General features: G+C 45.0%; 1 protein-coding gene across 3 annotated transcripts; it reads right to left on the bottom strand.

Annotated features, from left to right (window-relative positions):
• Positions 1 to 5,156: 5,156 nt before the first annotated feature.
• Positions 5,157 to 13,816, bottom strand: LOC141104709 (uncharacterized). 3 transcript variants are annotated; one of them, XM_073594401.1, is made up of 9 exons: positions 13,714 to 13,816; positions 11,332 to 11,405; positions 11,114 to 11,217; positions 10,857 to 10,965; positions 10,620 to 10,700; positions 10,415 to 10,503; positions 9,388 to 9,448; positions 7,923 to 8,041; positions 5,157 to 6,395 (listed from the first exon to the last, which is right to left on the bottom strand). In XM_073594401.1, exons 1-9 carry the CDS (start codon positions 13,722 to 13,724, stop codon positions 5,364 to 5,366), a joined length of 1,680 nt encoding a protein of 559 aa, XP_073450502.1. In that variant the 5' UTR covers positions 13,725 to 13,816; the 3' UTR covers positions 5,157 to 5,363. The 3 variants fall into 3 exon arrangements, with proteins under 3 accessions (XP_073450502.1, XP_073450503.1, XP_073450504.1); XM_073594402.1 differs by having other exon boundaries at positions 11,332 to 11,377; positions 13,714 to 13,803; XM_073594403.1 differs by lacking the exons at positions 11,332 to 11,405; positions 13,714 to 13,816 and having other exon boundaries at positions 10,857 to 11,016; positions 11,114 to 11,209.
• Between the last annotated feature and the right edge of the window lie 4,786 nt (positions 13,817 to 18,602).

Below are 18,602 nucleotides of genomic sequence, written 5' to 3'. Positions count from 1 at the left end.
AGGTGCCCAGAGCAACTCACCCTCCCTTACATTAGATGCCAAGAGCCCCCCCGCCCCCACCATTAGAAGTCCAGAAACTCTTACATCATAGTGCATCCCTCGTTTCTTGTGCTGCTGCCGGGAAGAAGCTGGAGGCGGAGCTGGAAAGCAGAAAGTGCAGGGTCTGAAGGAGGACCAGAGGAGGACTGGAGTCACCTGCCAGAGTCGGTTGAATAAAATAAAATAAGTGCAGCGCTAAAAAGAAATGTTATCCAAAGTGAAAAAAAGCAACATGTAAAAATAAAAAAAACATCAGTTTCCTGAGCAAACGTAAAGTGCAAAAATGCACGATGATAACAAACTGTTGAGCCAATCAAAACGTCTCCTTTTAGAGAAACTGTGGGGGTGTCAAAACTTATGTCAGACATCAGCTGGAAGCTAGCGTCACATACAGAGGACCTTCCACCCAAAGTGTAGTCTATTGGTTCTCCACGGTGAAATGAGACAAAGATAATTTCAATGAGATTCAGGTCGGGGCCATTCCAAAACTTTAATCTTCTTCTGGTGAAGCCATTCCTTTGTTGATTTGGATGTATGCTTTGGGTCGTTGTCATGCTGACAGATGCAGTTCCTCTTCATGTTCAGCTTTCTAGCAGAAGCCTAAAGGTTTTGTGCCAACAGTGACTGGTATTTGGAACTGTTCATATATTCCCTCTACCTTGACTAAGGCCCCTGTTCCAGCTGAAGAAAAACAGCCCCAAAGCATGATGCTGCCACCACCATGCTTCACGGTGGGTATGGTGTTCTTTTGGTGATGTGCAGTATTGTTTTTGCACCAAACCTATCTTTTGGAATCATGGCCAAAAAAGTTCAACCTTGGTTTCATCAGATCATAACACATTTTCCCCACATGCTTTTGGGAGCGTTCAGAAGTGTTTTTGCAAAATGTAACCAGGCTTGGATGTTTTTCTTGGTAAGAAAAGGCTTCCATCTTGCCACTCTACCCCAAAGTCCAGATATATGAAGAATCCGGAAGGATGTTGTCACATGTACCACACAGCCAGTATTTGCCAGATATTCCTACAGCTCCTTCAATGTTGCTGTAGGCCTCTTGGCAGCCTCCCTGACCAGTTTTCTTCTCGTCTTTTCATCAATTTTGGAGGGACATCCAGTTCTTGGTAATGTCACTGTTGTGCCATATTTTTTCCACTTGATGACTGTCTTCACTCTGTTCCATGGTATATCTAATGCCTTGGAAATTCTTTTGTACCCTTCTCCTGACTAATACCTTTTAACAATGAGATCCCTTTGATGCTTTGGAAGCTCTCTGCAGACCATGGCTTTTGCTGTAGGATGCGACTAAGAAAATGTCAGGAAAGACCTACTAGAACAGCTGAACTTTATTTGGGATTATTCAGAGGCACTTTAAATGATGACGTGTGTGTATCGACACCTATTTGACATGAGTTTGAATGTGATTGCCTAATTCTGAACAGAACTACATCCTTCGGTTATAAGAGGCAATCATATTATTATAGTTTTTTATTTTTACTCCAGGTAGGGTCCTATGCACTGACGTTATTGCCGCCGCGACCTCATGGTAGCGTGGCCTGGGCTGACCTGGCTTTTACCCAGGGCTTTTTTTCTCAGAGGACAGGTGCAGGAACTCCCCCCCTCTTCTGAGTCAACCCTTGTCTCCCCTTCTACCCACCTTGGAGCACTGTCCCTTGTTTCCACCTCCTATTACCACCCCTTTTAAAAAATACAGAACCAAGTATCATTTTGTGATATTTTGTAGAAAGGCAGTAAAATAGATCCCCTTCCGCCAGAAATAGTGCCCCCCCAGCAATGATAGACCCCCCCAGTAGCAATAGGCACCCCTCTCCCTACCAACAGCAAATCCTCCTCAGGACAATAGACCCCCCCCCCAACAACAATGGACCCCCTGCAACAAAATATCACCCAAGCAACAATGGACCCCCCCAGCAGCAACAGCATATCCCACAGCAGCCAACATCATTAGACTCTCCAGCAGTCAGCATCAATAGATCTCTCCCTTAACAGTAGATCCCTCACAGCAACAATCAACCCCTCAGCAATATAAGACCCCCCCTGCAACAATAGATCACCTCCAGTGACAATAGATCCACCAGCAGCCTCTTTCCATTACATACATTCGGTTTTGGAAGTGCTGAAAGTGCTGGAACTGCGTTTCCCCACGTTCCTGCTGAAAAAAAGCCCTGCTCTTACCACTAACCCAGGGTTTTGTGAGATATGCAGCACTCGGAACTCTTCCTTTTTCCTGCTTGAGGCATTCATTTTCCCATAGTCTGGTATATCACTTCACAAAATCCTTTTAAGAATCTTGGGGTTCTTCTATTTGTCAAATTGCCGCTCCACCATATTGATGTCTTGCAAGTAGACCTAGTAATGGACTCCACCAAGAGACCAGAGCTACCCCTGCACGGAGACAGACGTATTCTCCACAAGCACAGGTTGCGTTTCCCATAATACTATGGTTACTCGTAGCTTGGACAAATGTAAGTCACGCCTTCCTTTTACTTCTATTTTTTTCCAAATGATCCTGATCACCACACAAAAACAAACATTACACCATAAGGTGGTGGTTCCCAAAGCAGAGCTCCACCCAAAAGGGGAAGCTCTGCTTGTTTGCACCTTTCCCCCCTCCACTGCTACTTTTGGCACTTTGAGGGGAGGGGGGAGCGGCAATCTGAGCTGAAAGTTTGACACCCCCCCCCCTTCTTCCCCCGCAGTCTTCTGGGACACATTACAGGTCCCAGAAGACTACAGGACCATTCACAAGGTGCAAAAGCTCCACTTCCTGTTTCCCTTGCTAGATATGCTGACGTATGCACCTGAAGTCGATTGAAGAATCAGCTCGGGTGAGGACGGTGCTGGATCCCTGGACAGGTAAGTGTCCTTATATTAAAGGTACAAATACTGTAGCTGCTGACTTAATTTTTGGGGGAGAGCCTGGAGCGCCTCATTATTTTTTTTAGTCAAGGACCACTTTAAAGAAACTGATGAAAGCTATGGACCCCCCACAATGATACTAATTTAAATGGTAAACGTGCCACGGAGGGTATAGCCGAAATGTAAACAGTCCTGGTAAATACCTTTCAAGTTTTACCACTTACCTTTGAAAGGCTGATTTCTAACTACAGAGTCTGAGATGTGTTTAATATTACCTACATAGGCTTAGGTTGATCCCTCTTATGTTATATGTTCTGGGATCTACCTTTGCATTTTGTTGATGTGCTACTCTATAATTTTTTTGCCTCATATGCCTTCAGGGGGTTTTCCTGTATATAAATGGGTGGAGTTTCTCCCGGGTGGGGTTGCCTAGAAATGGGGAAGGGGTTCTTGTATTTTTTTGTCGTTCAGTTCTTGAGCCTCTCCGTAGGGTTCAATATTGAGTTGGCGCACCCTTTGCAGCTATAATAGCTTTAACTCTTTTGGGAAGGCCGTCCACAAGGTTTAGGAGTGTGTCTATGGGAATGTTTGACTATTCTTCCAGAAGCGCTTTTGTGAGGTCTGGCTCGCGGTCTGCGCTCTAATTCATCTCAAAGGTGTTCTATCGGGTTGAGGTCAGCACTCTGTGCAGGCCAGCCAAGTTCCTCTACCCCAAACTCGCTCATCTATGTCTTTATGGACCTTGCTTTGTGCACTGGTCCAAATCATTTTGTGGAGAGCGGATTATGCTGTGGGGTTGTTCTTCAGGGATTGGGCTTGGCCCCTTAATTCCACTGAAGGGAACTCTTAAGGCAACAGCCTACCAAGACATTTCGGACGATTTCATACTCCCAACTTTGTGGGAACAGTTTGTGGATTGGGCACACCATGCTGGAGGAGAGATTCCATATCCATCGGGCTGATAGAGTTGAAAAAGCTAAGCAAGTCTGACTAAGGATGACTAGGTGAGTCCATGGGACTGAAAGAATCTGGAGGTCTCTAAGGTGTGGGGTTGTTTTTCAGGGGTTGGACTTGGCCCCTTAGTTCCAGTGTAGGGAACTCTTATGCCCTGTACACACGGTCGGACTTTGTTCGGACATTCCGACAACAAAACCCTAGGATTTTTTCCGACGGATGTTGGCTCAAACTTGTCTTGCATACACATGGTCACACAAAGTTGTTGGAAAATCCGATCATTCTGAACGCAGTAACGTAAAACATGTACGTCGGGACTATAAACAGGGCAGTGACCAATAGCTTTCATCGCTTTATTTATTCTGAGCATGCGTGGCACTTTGTGCGTCGGATTTGTGTACACACGATCGGAATTTCCAACAACGGATTTTGTTGTAGGAAAATTTCATATCCTGCTCTCAAACTTTGTGTGTCGGAAAATCCGATGGAAAATGTGTGATGGAGCCTACACACAGTCGGAATTTCCGACAACAAGGTCCTATCACACATTTTCCGTCGGAAAATCCGACCGTGTGTACGGGGCATTAGAGTGTCTGCATACCAAGACATTTTGCACGATTTCATGCTCCCAACTTTGTGGGGACAGTTTGGGGATGGTCCCTTCCTGTTCCAACATGACTGCGCACCAGTGCACAAAGCAAGGTCCATAAAGACATGGATGAGCGAGTTTGGGGTGGAGGAACTTGACTGGCCTGTACAGAGTCCTGACCTCAACCCGATAGAACACCTTTGGGATGAATTAGAGTGTAGACTGCGAGCCAGGCCTTCTCATCCAACATCAGTGCCTGACCTCACAAAGGCGCTTCTGGAAGAATGGTCAAACTTTGCCATAGACACACTACTAAACCTTGTGGACAGCCTTCCCAGAAGAGTTGAAGCTGTTATAGCTGAAAACGGTGGACCAACTCAATAACGAACCCTACGGACGAAGACTGGGATGCTATTTAATTTCATGTACGTGTAAAGGCAGGCGTCCCAATACTTTTGGTAATATAGTGTGTATATATGTATGATGATTAAAAACACTTTATTGATATTATTTATTTTCACTCTGTATTCTTGTTGAACATGTGTGACCAGCAGGACTAGAAGCTCCTCCTGCTTATGTTTCCCTACAGACAGGCTGTGGGAGAGCTGGGTCATGTGACAGCTGGGTATCGATTAGGAAAAAGGTACTAGGGTACTAGGTTTTTTTTTTTATTATAATAATTACAGTGCCATCATCCACATACTGAAATAGAAGAGACAATGTAAATGAAACAGTGTGTGTTTAGTATCACTTTAAGTTCTAACAAGCAGACCGCTCATACTTTCTGTTCCATAGAAGATGGTAAGCCTCACTGAGCAGGACCCTCGTACCACCTGTCATCCTCATATCTTCTACTCCCTCTAAAACTGTAATCTTGAAAAAGTAGAGCCTTCAAACCTCGATCAAATCAGTTATGCATCCTTGTGGATTTTGCCATGTTTAACAAGAGAAGGCTTTCAGGAAAAACCTTTGCCGCACCCTGAACATGAATATGACTTTCCCCCCCATGGCTCTTCTGGTGGTCGACAAGAGAAGCCTGCCACAAGAAACTTATTCCGCACTCCAAACATGAATAATGCTTGTCGTTCTTGTGAAGCCTCTGATGGGTGACAAGGTGGGACTTCTGGGTAAAGCGTTTCCCACAGTTCGAACACACATATGGCTTCACCCCCGTGTGAATTCTTCGGTGTATGACCAGCGTTGACTTTGTCGCAAAGCATTTTCCGCACTCCGAACATGAGATCAGGCTCTGGCCATTGTGCAGTCTCTGGTGTCCAACCAAGGAGGACCTTTCTGCAAACCACTGCCCGCAGTCTGGACACAAATATGGCCTCTCATCTCTATGGGTTTTCTCATGTACCACAAGGTTGGACTTGGACGAAAAAAACTTTCCACACTCCGAACAGGAATAAGGCTTTTCTCCTGTGTGAATTCTCTGGTGCTGCTCCAGGTGCGACTTCTGAACAAATCGTTTGCTGCATTCAGCGCATGAAAATGGCTTCTTGTCCAGGTGAATCTTCTCATGGGTGACCAGGTTGGACCTTGACGTGAAAGACTTCCCACACTCGGGACATGAAAAAGGCTTCTCGCCGGTGTGAGTCCTTAGGTGGCCAACCAGTGTTGATTTAGCGGTAAAGGATTTGCCACACTCGGAACAGGAATACGGCTTGTCCTGTGCGTGCATTCCCTGATGCCGGACTAGGGAAGACCTCTGTGAGAAGCATTTCCAGCAATCTGAGCAGCAAAACGGCTTCTCTCCAGAGTGAGTCCTTCGGTGTTTATCAAAATGGATCTTCTGGGTGAAGCACCGGCCGCATTCTCCACATGAATAGGGCTTCTCCCCTGTGTGAATGCGTTGATGGTGGACAAGCTGAGCCTTACGGGTGAACCATTTCCCACACTCAGAGCAATATGCTGGCTTCCTTCGTTTCTGCTTGACCTAATAAGACAAACGTTTTCTCTGTAAGAAATTTCTTTATTTTTTTTTAAACCAAAACTCCACTCCTCATGATAAAACTTCACTCTTTCCTGATAAGATGGATGTACTCAGGGCCACCAATAAGAGGATAGAGCCAGCGCTTCCGTACTGGCCTCATCAATTTAGTTGGGGGCCATTTAGTATTTCTTGCACTAAGCAGAGGATTTCTCTCTGTAGCAGCTTCTGACAACAACAATAAAATTCCGACTTCTTCTATATCAATTCCACCTGCTCCCCAAAAAACAATAAATAGTCCCCTCTCTGTCCCTTGCATTTGCAAGTGAGCATGGGTGGATGGGAGTGCTTTAATTTTTATTTTTTTAATATTTTTTTTTTTTTTTTTTACATTTTTTCTTTAAATTGCTTTTTTATTTGTGTTTTCATTTTTTTTTTACATTTAATATTTATTTTATTTAAAAAAAATGTTTACACTTTTTCTTTAAATTGCTTTTTTTTCATGCTTTCATTTTTTTAAATGTTATCATTTATTTTATTTACATTAGTTTTTACACTTTTCTTTAAATTGTTTTTTTTTATTATTCATGCTTTGATTTTTTTAAATGTTATTATTTATTTCATTTACATTTATTTTTTACACTTTTTTCTTTTACACTATGGCCCGGTTGGTCAGTGGTTAATTTTTTTTTTTTTTTCGTGCTTTCATTATTTTTTTAACATTTATTTATTTTTACTTTTTTTTTAAATAACACTTTTTTCTTTAAATTGCTTTTTTATTTGTGCTTTCATTTTTTAATTTTACCATTTATTTTATTTACATTTTTTTAAATTCTATTATTAATTTCAATTTCATTTTTTACACTTTTTCTTTTAAATTGCTTTTTTATTTGTGCTTTCATTTTTTTATTTTATCATTTATTTTATTCACTTTTTTATTTATTTTTAATTTTTTATTTTATTTTATACTTTTTCTTTAAACTGCTTTCATTATTTTATTTTATCATTTATTTTATTTACATTTTTTTTATTCTATAATTTATTTCATTTTAGTTTCTTTACATTTTTTTCTTAAAGTTGTCTTGTAATTTAAATGTATTGCTATCACAAGGGATCTCCAAGGCAGCCAATCAAGGTGAATCGGTCTGATCAGCCTTCCTGGCCGCATGCGGCCAGGTAAACAGAGAACGAAAATCCTTTCAGCTTCACTCTCAACAGAGGATGGGGAGGAACGGGGGTTCCTTCTTCTTCTCTGTGCTCAGCCAACCCAACCACTTACAGTGGTCCCGGGCTCGGCAGTGAGGCAAGAGAACCCGGGAACAGCGACAGCACCCATAATCATGATATAACAACTTGATCCTGAGGCCGTGAAATGTTCACATTAGTGCTGTGGGCCGGTACAGCTTCTTTTTTTTCTTGGTGCCAAAAAAAAAAAAAAGAGCCGAATTCTGTTAGCATGTCCCATGTGTACATTTAGTTATAAAGAATGTTTTTTATATTCATGACTTAAATATCTTCACCTTTATTACATACCAGTTGCAAATTTTGGGGAATAGGGTTGTCTTCTGAAGAATCAATTGTGATGTCATTGTCTTCCATTTCATCACCCGGAGACATAACAGAACAATTTTCCTCGTTGTTGCAATGTTTACCTTGAGAAAAAAAAATGGTGGGAAATAGGAATATTTAAAGCTGAAGGTGAATCTATTTGTATTTGCCTTACCCAGGACACGGCTGTGAAGGCTGGGGGGGGGGGATGTGAAGGGGGCAGAGGAGGACACTGATGTGAGGGGTGAAGGGGGGCAGAGGAGGACACTGATGTGAGGGGTGAAGGGGGGCAGAGGAGGACACTGATGTGAGGGGTGAAGGGGGGCAGAGGAGGACACTGATGTGAGGGGTGAAGGGGGGCAGAGGAGGACACTGATGTGAGGGGTGAAGGGGGCAGAGGAGGACACTGATGTGAGGGGTGAAGGGGGCAGAGGAGGACACTGATGTGAGGGGTGAAGGGGGCAGAGGACACTGATGTGAGGGGTGAAGAGGGGCAGAGGAGGACACTGATGTGAGGGGTGAAGGGGGGCAGAGGAGGACACTGATGTGAGGGGTGAAGGGGGGCAGAGGAGGACACTGATGTGAGGGGTGAAGGGGGCAGAGGAGGACACTGATGTGAGGGGTGAAGGGGGCAGAGGAGGACACTGATGTGAGGGGTGAAGGGGGAAGAGGAGGACACTGATGTGAGGGGTGAAGGGGGCAGAGGAGGACACTGATGTGGAGGGTGAAAGGGGGCAGAGGAGGACACTGATGTGGAGGGTGAAGGGGGGCAGAGGAGGACACTGATGTGGAGGGTGAAGGTGGGCAGAGGAGGACACTGATGTGGGGGTGTTAACGGGGGAAGAAGAGCACAGTGATGGGAGGGTGAAGAGGGGGCCGAGGAGGACACAGATGTGGGGAGGGTGAAGGGGGGCAGAGGAGGACACAGATGTGGGGAGGGTGAAGGGGGCCAGAGGTGGACACAGATGTGGGGGTGAAGGGGGGCAGAGGTGGACACAGATGTGGTGGTGAAGGGGGGCAGAGGAGGATACTGATCTGGGGGGGTGAAGTTGGACAGAGGACATGGATGTGGGGGTGAAGGGGCAGAGGACACTGATGTGTAGGAGTGAAGGGGGGCAGAGAAGGACACAGACATAGGGGGGTGAAGGGGGCAAAGGAAGACACTGATGTGTAGGAAGGTGAACAGAGGACATGGATGGGGGGGTGAAGGGGGGCAGAGGAGGACACTGAAGTGTGGGAGTGAAGGGGGGCAGAGGAGGACACAGACAGTCACAGAGTTCAGTCTGGACCGCAAAGAGTGCACATCTCTCCGGTGGATCGCCGAAGAGCCTAACCACAACCAAGTCTACATTTTATTCCATTCGAAGTGGAGAATCTGAGACTCTTAGGGCAGACGATTCACCTGCACCAATCGCTGGAGGCATCTCCTCCTCCTTACACAGCTCGTCACCTTTTATTTCTGTCTCTGCTTCTTCTTTCACTTCAATTTTAATATCAATAAGATTTCCACCCTGAACAATGCAAAAGAAAAAGAAATATACTATTTAGTTAACCGCTTCAGCTTCAGAAGGTTTTACCCCCTTCATCATCAGGCCATTTTTTGCTATTCGGAACTGCGGTACTTTAACTGGCAATTGCGCGGTCATACAACACTGTACCTAAATTAAATTTATATCATTTTTTTTTACACAAATTTTTTTTTTTAGAGCTTTAACATCTTGGGGTGATAAAGGGGTTAAGTGTGTTCCCAACAAGTGTAATGTGAGTAATATGTACTGCTTTTTACTAAAAATCTCTTTGTTCCTTCTAACTGCTTTGCAGGGAGAAGAAGCAAAGAGATTGTTTCCTTTGTCAACAGAAGGCTCTGGGCTGTGATTGGACACAGCCGATCAGCAGGTCCCAGCCATGAATCACAGAAGGAGTCGGTGGTGTAACGGAATCCCTTCCCACGCTGGGCTCCACAAGCCCCCGGGGGGGCCTTGGCCTTTATCCAGGAAAAGACCAGTTACAGACAGGTACGTCGCTGTGCCTGTAGAGGCCACCCATCCGCCGTACAATGTGGGTGGGAGGTCCTAAAGAGGCTAAACGGGATTAAACAAAGAGATTGAATTCCTTGTTAGAACCACATTAAGTTTTAGCTGGTCTATGCTATGATACAACTCTTGTTGCATGACAAATGAGAAGAGGAGAGTGAGGGGAACCTCACAAAGATTTTGTCTTTATTTTTCAATCTCTTTATAATCAGATGTTAGTACAGTGTGATATTATCGCACTACATCATTCTGGTATCGTAGCATTACATTTAGAACCTCGCTATGGTAAATTTGGCAAATATCGCACCACTTTATCATTGGCCACATGAGGGAGGATAAGAACGTCATGTTAAATCTTGCCATAATCAATTTCTGGCCCTACATAATGATTCTGTATGAACCAGCAGTAGATAGTCAACATATTATATTCTCAGTTGCCTCTACCTGGTTTTCCTGAGGGATCTCCTGATCTTCTTGTGTGGAATACAGAGGACGGGGACATCTCTCTGGTGGGTTCCCATTACTGGATCCATCTGTAGGAAACACACACACTGACTGAATACATTGTTTCTATGTGTTTATCAGATGATGGGGGATCTAGGTGGACCCTCCGTACTGCTCTCTCCTTTACAATAAGGTCTCCTCTTACCCGGTGATGTGAGGGGTGGCTGATTCTCCATCATGACATCCTTGTAAAGATCCTTGTGTCCTTCTAAATTACTAGATCTATCTGTAGGCAACACACAGACAGTCACATTACTGTAGTAATAGTTACCTAGCTGTCGTAAATTGAAATTTAAAAGGACAATGAGGGAGGTACTGACAGAGGAGGGGGGAAAAGAAGAGATTTTGGGACTCTTCTCTGGATTTAGTGTTTTTTCCTCACCCGTGCTGATCTCTGGAAGGGTTTCCTTCTTACATGACTCATCACCCATCATAGATGGCTCATCTGCTTCTTCCTTTACTTCAACTTTAACAAAAATCAGTCCATCACTCTAAAAAAGGCACGTAGAATAACTTATTCTATAAATCTGGTATTGGATCATCTGATTTAAAAATGGAGGATATAACACAAGTAAATTGGTTTGCCAGTTCCCAACACCTTCCCTTTAACTTGTAGAGCAGATCCTTGAGCTCATTTACCTGAATGTCCTGTATACACTGATCTTCCTGTGTGGAATCCCGGGAATACAGAGGACGGGGACATCTGGTGGACATCTCTGGTGGGTTCCCATTACTGGATCCATCTGAAGGAAACACACACACTGACTGATGTGTCTATGTATTTATATCAGGAGATCTATCTAGGTAGGTCCTCAATACTCTTCCCTCCTTTACAAAAAATGGAAGTCTTCTCTTACCTGGTGATGTGAGGGGCCTGTTTTCCATCATGATGTCCAAGAAGTCCTTAGGTGAACAAAAAAAAGATGGTGGTCTGTAAAAAGTGAGATCCAAATAATAATGAAAAGAAGTTAGGATGTTGTATTTTCTATTCTCCACCCAAAGATGGAATCTAGTTCTGAAGCCATCTACATGTTTGCATGTGAAGCTTATGGGAAAAGAAGAATGATCAAGACTTCTTCTTTCTGCCTGGCCACAGACACAGATTCTTAGTGGTCCATTCACAACACATGCCAGATAGTTGGACTGTATGTCATTTTTTACCCTTGTTTTAGGAAAGTTTACCCTTGGAAGGACCAGACCACCACAAGCTTTAAACACCTTTTTAAATGAATTAGGAATGAAAAAAACGGACTCGATTTCCCCATCCACACATTCAATGTGGATGAGGGAAACACTTCTGCTAAGCCTTTGTATTCTGGTGGTGGGGAGACTCCTCCATCGTCAGAATACACTGATCAGTGCTGCTGTCTATAGCTGGTGGCGCTGATTGAGCAGCGTTTACCCAGCAGGCTGGTTGTACAGAAGTCGATCGATAGATCAACCAATGTCCCCATACATGGATTGAAATGTGTATAGTCCCTGCTGAATAAGCCAAATTTTGATCCATGTATGGCCGGCGTAACTGTCTACTGCAATTCAAACAATGAGTACAACGAGATGTAGGAGAAGACATAGAATGACCCTTATGTCTCAATAGGAGGGTGCACTATGTGTTTCCCAATCTATAATCAGTATACCATCTGCCTTCTGGTCACACAGTGCCATGTCTGGTGCCCTGTCTATATACAGTGTGCCATGTCTGGTGCCCTGTCTATGTACTGTGTGCCATGTCTGGTGCCCTGTGTATGTACTATGTGCCATGTCTATATACTGTGTGCCATGTCTGGTGCCCTGTCTATGTACTGTGTGCCATGTCTGGTGCCCTGTCTATATACACTGTGTGCCATGTCTGGTGCCCTCTCTATATACTGTGTGCCATGTCTGGCACCCAGTCTATATACACTGTGTGCCGTGTCTGGTGCCCTGTGTATGTACTGTGTGCCATGTCTGGTGCCCTGTGTATGTACTTTGTGCCATGTCTGGTGCCATGTCTATATACCGTGTGCCATGTCTGGTGCGCTGTCTATATACACTGTGTGCCATGTCTGGTGCCCTCTCTATATACTGTGTGCCATGTCTGGCACCCTGTTTATATACACTGTGTGCCGTGTCTGGTGCCCTGTCTATGTACTATGTACTGTGTGCCATGTCTATATACTGTGTGCCATGTCTGGTGTCCTGTCTATATACAGTGTGTGCCATGTCTGGTGCCCTGTCTATATACTGTGCGCCATTTCTGGTGCCCTGTCTATATACTGTGTGCCATGTCTGGTGCCCTCTCTATATACTGTGTGCCATTTCTGGTGCCCTGTCTATGTACTGTGTGCAATGTCTGGTGCACTGTCTATATACACTGTGTGCCATGTTTGGTGCCCTGTATATGTACTGTGTGCCTTGTCTGGTGCCCTGTCTATGTACTGTGTGCCATGTCTGGTGCCCTGTCTATATACACTGTGTGCCATGTCTGGTGCCCTCTCTATATACTGTGTGCCATGTCTGGCACCCAATCTATATACACTGTGTGCCATGTCTGGTGCCCTGTTTATGTACTGTGTGCCATGTCTGGTGCCCTGTGTATGTACTGTGTGCCATGTCTGGTGCCCTGTTTATGTACTGTGTGCCATGTCTGGTGCCCTGTTTATGTACTGTGTGCCATGTCTGGTGCCCTGTGTATGTACTGTGTGCCATGTCTAGTGCGCTGTCTATATACACTGTGTGCCATGTCTGGTGCCCTCTCTATATACTGTGTGCCATGTCTGGTGCCCCATTTATATACACTGTGTGCCGTGTCTGGTGCCCTGTCTATGTACTATGTACTGTGTGCCATGTCTGGTGCCCTGTGTATGTACTGTGTGCCATGTCTGGGGCCATGTCTATATACGGTGTGCCATGTCTGGTGCCCTGTCTATATACTGTGTGCCATTTCTGGTGCCCTGTCTATATACTGTGTGCCATGTCTGGTGCCCTGTCTATGTACACTGTGTGCCATGTCTGATGCCCTGTCTATATACACTGTGTGCCATTGGTGCACTGTCTATTTACACTGTGTGCCATGTTTCTATATATAAAATGTGCCCTGTCTATACATCCCCCTGTACATAATGCAGTGTTTAGGAGTGCAAACTATTCATTTATGAAAAGTAGTGCAGTAGTTGCCCCTAGCCCAGCAACCAGTCACCTTTTTTGTGTAATTTGCAAGACAAAATCTGATTGGTTACAGAATAATAAGACATTATTACCTTGTCCTCATTGTACAGACATTCTGCAGCTTCACACAGAATCCAGCCACTGCTAGACCACCTCCCTAACTCTCAACTTGTCTACAACAAAATGGCTGCTACTAAGGACAAACCCTTCACCACTTAACCCAATTTATATGTGTATATATATATATATATATATATATATATATATATATATATATATATATATATATATATATATACTAAATCAGATTTGTATCACATTATTATGATAGTCGGTCATAGATAAATGACATCACTCAAGTGCCAGTCTTCATTTCAGTGTTGTGAGTAATATTTGGTCTACAATAAAATCCTCATTGCTTTTGAACCACTTTAATAAATTTGTTATTATTAATATTAATGAAATAATATAATCATAACCTTGTAATAGCTTTATTTTCACTGAATAGAAATAATAATAATTGTGTTATAATTTATTATATATTTTTATATGTATTTAATATTATCCTCCTTATCCTTGAATAAATTGGTGATTGAGTTATTTTCATTATGAAATACTATTACTACTATGTGATATTTTACAACTTGTCTTTAAATATGAATAATAATTGAGTTATTAGGATATATTACTATCACCTTGTAATATTATCCTTCTTGTCTTTGAATTATTTTTATAATACTGCTAATATTATTATTAATAATAATAATAATAATAATAATAATAATGTAATTACTTAATTTATTATCATCATTTAATATTTTTCTCCTTGTCTTTGAATAATAATATTTGTGTTATTTTATATCAAGAGTCAGTAGATGACACAGGGGCCAAATGAGCACTTGGAGTCATTGGGTACATTGAGGTGACTGGAGGACTTGTGGACTTGAGGTGCACTTGGTGTCACTGGAATAACTAGATGATGGGGACTGGAGGAGCACTTTGTGTCACTGGGTGCACTGAGGTCATTAGATGACAGGGGGACTGGAGGGGCACCTGGTGTCACTGGATGCACTGGAATAACTAGATGACAGGGACTGGAGGGGCACTTGGAGTCACTGGATGCACAGGAGTCACTAGATGACAAGGGAACTGGAGGAGCACTTAGAATCACTGGGTGCTCTAAGGTCATTGGATGACTCATAGACCAGAGGAGCACTTGGAGTCATAGGGTACACTGGGGTCATTAGATGACATAGGGACTGGAGGGGCATTTGGATTTACTGGATGCACAGGAGTCACTAGATGACATGGGCCGGAGGAGTACTTGGAGTCATTGGTCGCAATGAGGTCATCAGATGACACGGTGACTGGAGGAGCACTTGGAGTCATTGGGTGCCCTGAGGTCTTTGGATAATGTGGGGACTGGAGGAGCACTTGGTGTCACTGGGTGCACTGAGGTAATTTGATGACGTGGGGACTGGAGGAGCACTTGGAGTCATTGGACCCAGGGATTCCCTCACTTTGGAGGAATTTGTGTATACATCCTGTCCAACGTTTACTTACTGTATATCTATAGAGAAGAAACGTTATCACCCTAGAATAGGAATTGCGATAGTACTAAAGAACATCTTCCGCTCCTCTCGTCTCCATAACCCCTGTGACGTGGGGACTGGATGAGCACTTGGAGTCATTGGGTGCACTGAGGTCATTAAATGACGTGGGGACTGAAGAAGCACTTGGATTCACTGGGTACACTGAGGTCATTGGGTGACATGGGGACTGGAGGAGCACTTGGAGTCATTGGGTGCACTGAGGTCATTAAATGACGTGGGGACTGGAGAAGCACTTGGAGTCACTGGGGTGCACTGAGGTCATTGAAAAACGTGGGGACTGGATGAGCACTTGGAGTCACTGGGTGTACTGGGGTCATTGAATGATACCGGGACTGGAGGAGCACTTGGAGTCATTGGACCCAGGGATTCCCTCACTTTGGAGGAATTTGTGTCTACAGCCTGTCCAACGTTTACTTACTGTATATCTATAGAGAAGCAACGTTATCACCCTAGAACAGAAATTGCGATAGTACTACAGAACATCTTCCGCTCCTCTCGTCTCCATAACCCATGTGACGTGGGGACTGGATGAGCACTTGGAGTCATTGGGTGCACTGAGGTCATTGGATGACACAGTGACTGGAGGAGCACTTGGAGTTATTGGACCCAGGGATTCCCTCACTTTGGAGGAATTTGTGTCTACAGCCTGTCCAACGTTTACTTACTGTATATCTATAGAGAAGCAACGTTATCACCCTAGAACAGGAATTGAGATAGTACTACAGAACATCTTCCGCTCCTCTCATATCCATAACCCTTGTGACGTGGAGACTGGATGAGCACTTGGAGTCATTGGGTGCACTAAGGTCATTAAATGATGTGGGGACTGAAGAAGCACTTGGAGTGATTGGGTGCACTGAGGTCATTGGGTGACATGGTAACTGGAGGAGCACTTGGAGTCACTGGGTGCACTGAGGTCATTGGATAACGTGGGGACTGGAGGAGCACTTGGAGTCACTGGGTGCACTGAGGTCATTGGATGACATGGTAACTGGAGGAGCACTTGGAGTCACTGGGTGCACTGAGGTCATTGGATAACGTGGGGACTGGAGGAGCACTTGGAGTCACTGGGTGCACTGAGGTCATTGGATGACATGGTAACTGGAGGAGCACTTGGAGTCATTTGGTGCACTGAGGTCATTAGATGACGCAGGAAATAATTTTAGGCCTGAAGATTAGCTAACTCTTCCAAACATGATCAATTTCTGAAAGCAGAGACCCTGGAGAATAAAATGGTGATGGTTCTAATTTTTACGTGTTTTCTAATGTCACATGATATTAGTTAAAATTTTCAGTTAAGAATACAATAAAGTTTATTTTAGGGCACAAACCCAACCCAATTTTTTGTAAAATATAAAGGTTGGGTTTCACTGAGAAAATAAATGCCCAACATGTCAAGTCCTAAAATTGCATGTGGCTGTGGATCAGTGACAAACTTTGGTGCCCCAATTGTTCTTAGGTGACGCTTTAAAAGCTCTTATGGGTTTAGCATTACCCATAAAGTTTTTTTTGTGACAAGTTCTCTTTAATGAGAGAGCAGGGGTCTATTAGACGTCTCCCCTGCAGCTAACAGAGCACAGGCTGCGTTTCCTAATGTCTCCTCTGCAGCTAATAGAGCACAGACTGAGCTCCCAATGTCTCCCCTTCAGCTGCTGGAGCACAGGCTGCATTCCCTAATGTCTCCCCTGCATCTGACGAAGCACAGACTGTGCTCCCTGTGTCCCCTGCAGCTAATGAAGCACAGACTGTGCTCCCTGTGTCCCCTGCAGCTAATGAAGCACAGACTGTGCTCCATTAGCTTCTTCCGTGGCCACAGCAAGCGAGGGGGAGGGATGTCAAACAAAACTAGTCAGCAGATGTTCAGTCAGCCAGTCCAGTCGGGATTCACCCAGATGCCTCGACCATCACCTGAGCAAGCTGCTCCCTCTCCTCCTCAGCCCAGTACACCAGTGAGTTCTGGAGGGGCAGAACAGAGAGACAGTGACTGACAGTCCCTGGTCTCTGCTCAGAGCGGAGGGGAAAACTGAGCAGTCAGCGGTGTTTGATCACTCAGTTTTCAGTGCAGCGTTGGCTGGGGACAGGTGCATCCACCTAGGTAAGTATGAGGCATATATATATATATATATATACACACACACACTCACTGGCCACTTTATTAGGTACACCTTGCTAGTAGTAGCTAGTGCCTTTATTCTTTGTGGCATAGATTAAACAAGGTGTTGGATTTTTTCATATTGACATGATAGCATCACACAGTTGCTGTAGATTTGTCGGTTGCACATCCATGATCCCGTTCCACCACATCCCAAAGGTGCTCTATTGGATTGAGATGTGGTGAGTGTGGAGACCATTGGAGTACAGGGACCTCATTGTCCAGTGGTGAAATGATTGGAGCTTTGTGACATGGTGCATTATCCTGCTGGAAGGAGCCATCAGAAGATGGGGACACTGTAGTCATAAAGGGATGGACATGGTCAGCAACAATATTCAGGTACAGTGGTGTCACTAGGGTTGGTGTCACCCCCCCCCCCGGCACCAAGCAGGCTAGTGCGTTGGTGTGGCTCTCCCCCCCTTAACCTGCCACAATGGATGGAGCTGGGTTGGAATTGGGGGGATGGATGAAGCTGGGATGGTGGACAGAGCCAGAATGGGATAGGGGGAATGGATGGAGCCAGGATGGGATGGGGGGGGTGGATAGAGCAGGGGTGGGATCGGGGGGGTGGATGGAGCAGGGGTGGAATCGGGGGGGTGGATGGAGCCGGGATGAGACGGGGGGAGTGGATGGAGCAGGGATGGGATTAGGGGGATGGATGGAGCAGGGTTGGAATCAGGAAGGTGAATGGAGCCGGGATGGGATTGGGGGAAGGTGGTTGGAGCCAGGATGGGATCGGGGGGAGGTGGATGGAGCCGGGATTGGATGGAGCAGGGATGGGATCAGGGGGTGGATGGAGCCAGGATGGTATCTTTGATTTGGGGGGGGGGTTTAGAGGTTATGTGCTAGGGGGTGCTTTGGGAGGGGAGAGGAATTGTGCTGGGGGGGGGGTCAAACTTCAAATTTGCCCCCCTCCTTCTGCTACAAGTAATCTCAAACCCAAAAAACACCCCCTAGCACCTATCCTCTAACACCTCCCCCCAAATCACTCCTGGCAGCATAATTGTTACCTGCCAATGCTGTAGCGTGGTGTCCCTCTTCCTCCTCCTCGGCTCTTCCTCCTGGCCTGTGTACTTGAAACGTCAGAGCCGAGAAGGAGGCGGCTATAGTCCGGTCTGCAGTGAGTGCAGCCGGCGGGGACAGAGATGTGATTGTTTCGGTGCCAGTCTGAGGCGAGCCTGGTGTCACCCTCTGGTGGGTGTCACCGGGGTACGGG

This window comes from Aquarana catesbeiana, linkage group LG08, assembly GCF_042186555.1.
Source record: "Aquarana catesbeiana isolate 2022-GZ linkage group LG08, ASM4218655v1, whole genome shotgun sequence".
Classification (NCBI taxonomy): domain Eukaryota; kingdom Metazoa; phylum Chordata; class Amphibia; order Anura; family Ranidae; genus Aquarana; species Aquarana catesbeiana.
This window is presented reverse-complemented; position numbering and strand designations above follow the sequence as displayed.

Excerpts from the sequence above, each read along its gene's own strand:
- LOC141104709 (XM_073594401.1), bottom strand. Across the intron at positions 10,701-10,856 it reads CCTTCCAGAGATCAGCACGG|ATAGATCTAGTAATTTAGAA; the intron begins GTGAGGAAAAAA and ends TGTTGCCTACAG. Across the intron at positions 10,504-10,619 it reads GCCACCCCTCACATCACCGG|ATGGATCCAGTAATGGGAAC; the intron begins GTAAGAGGAGAC and ends TGTTTCCTACAG.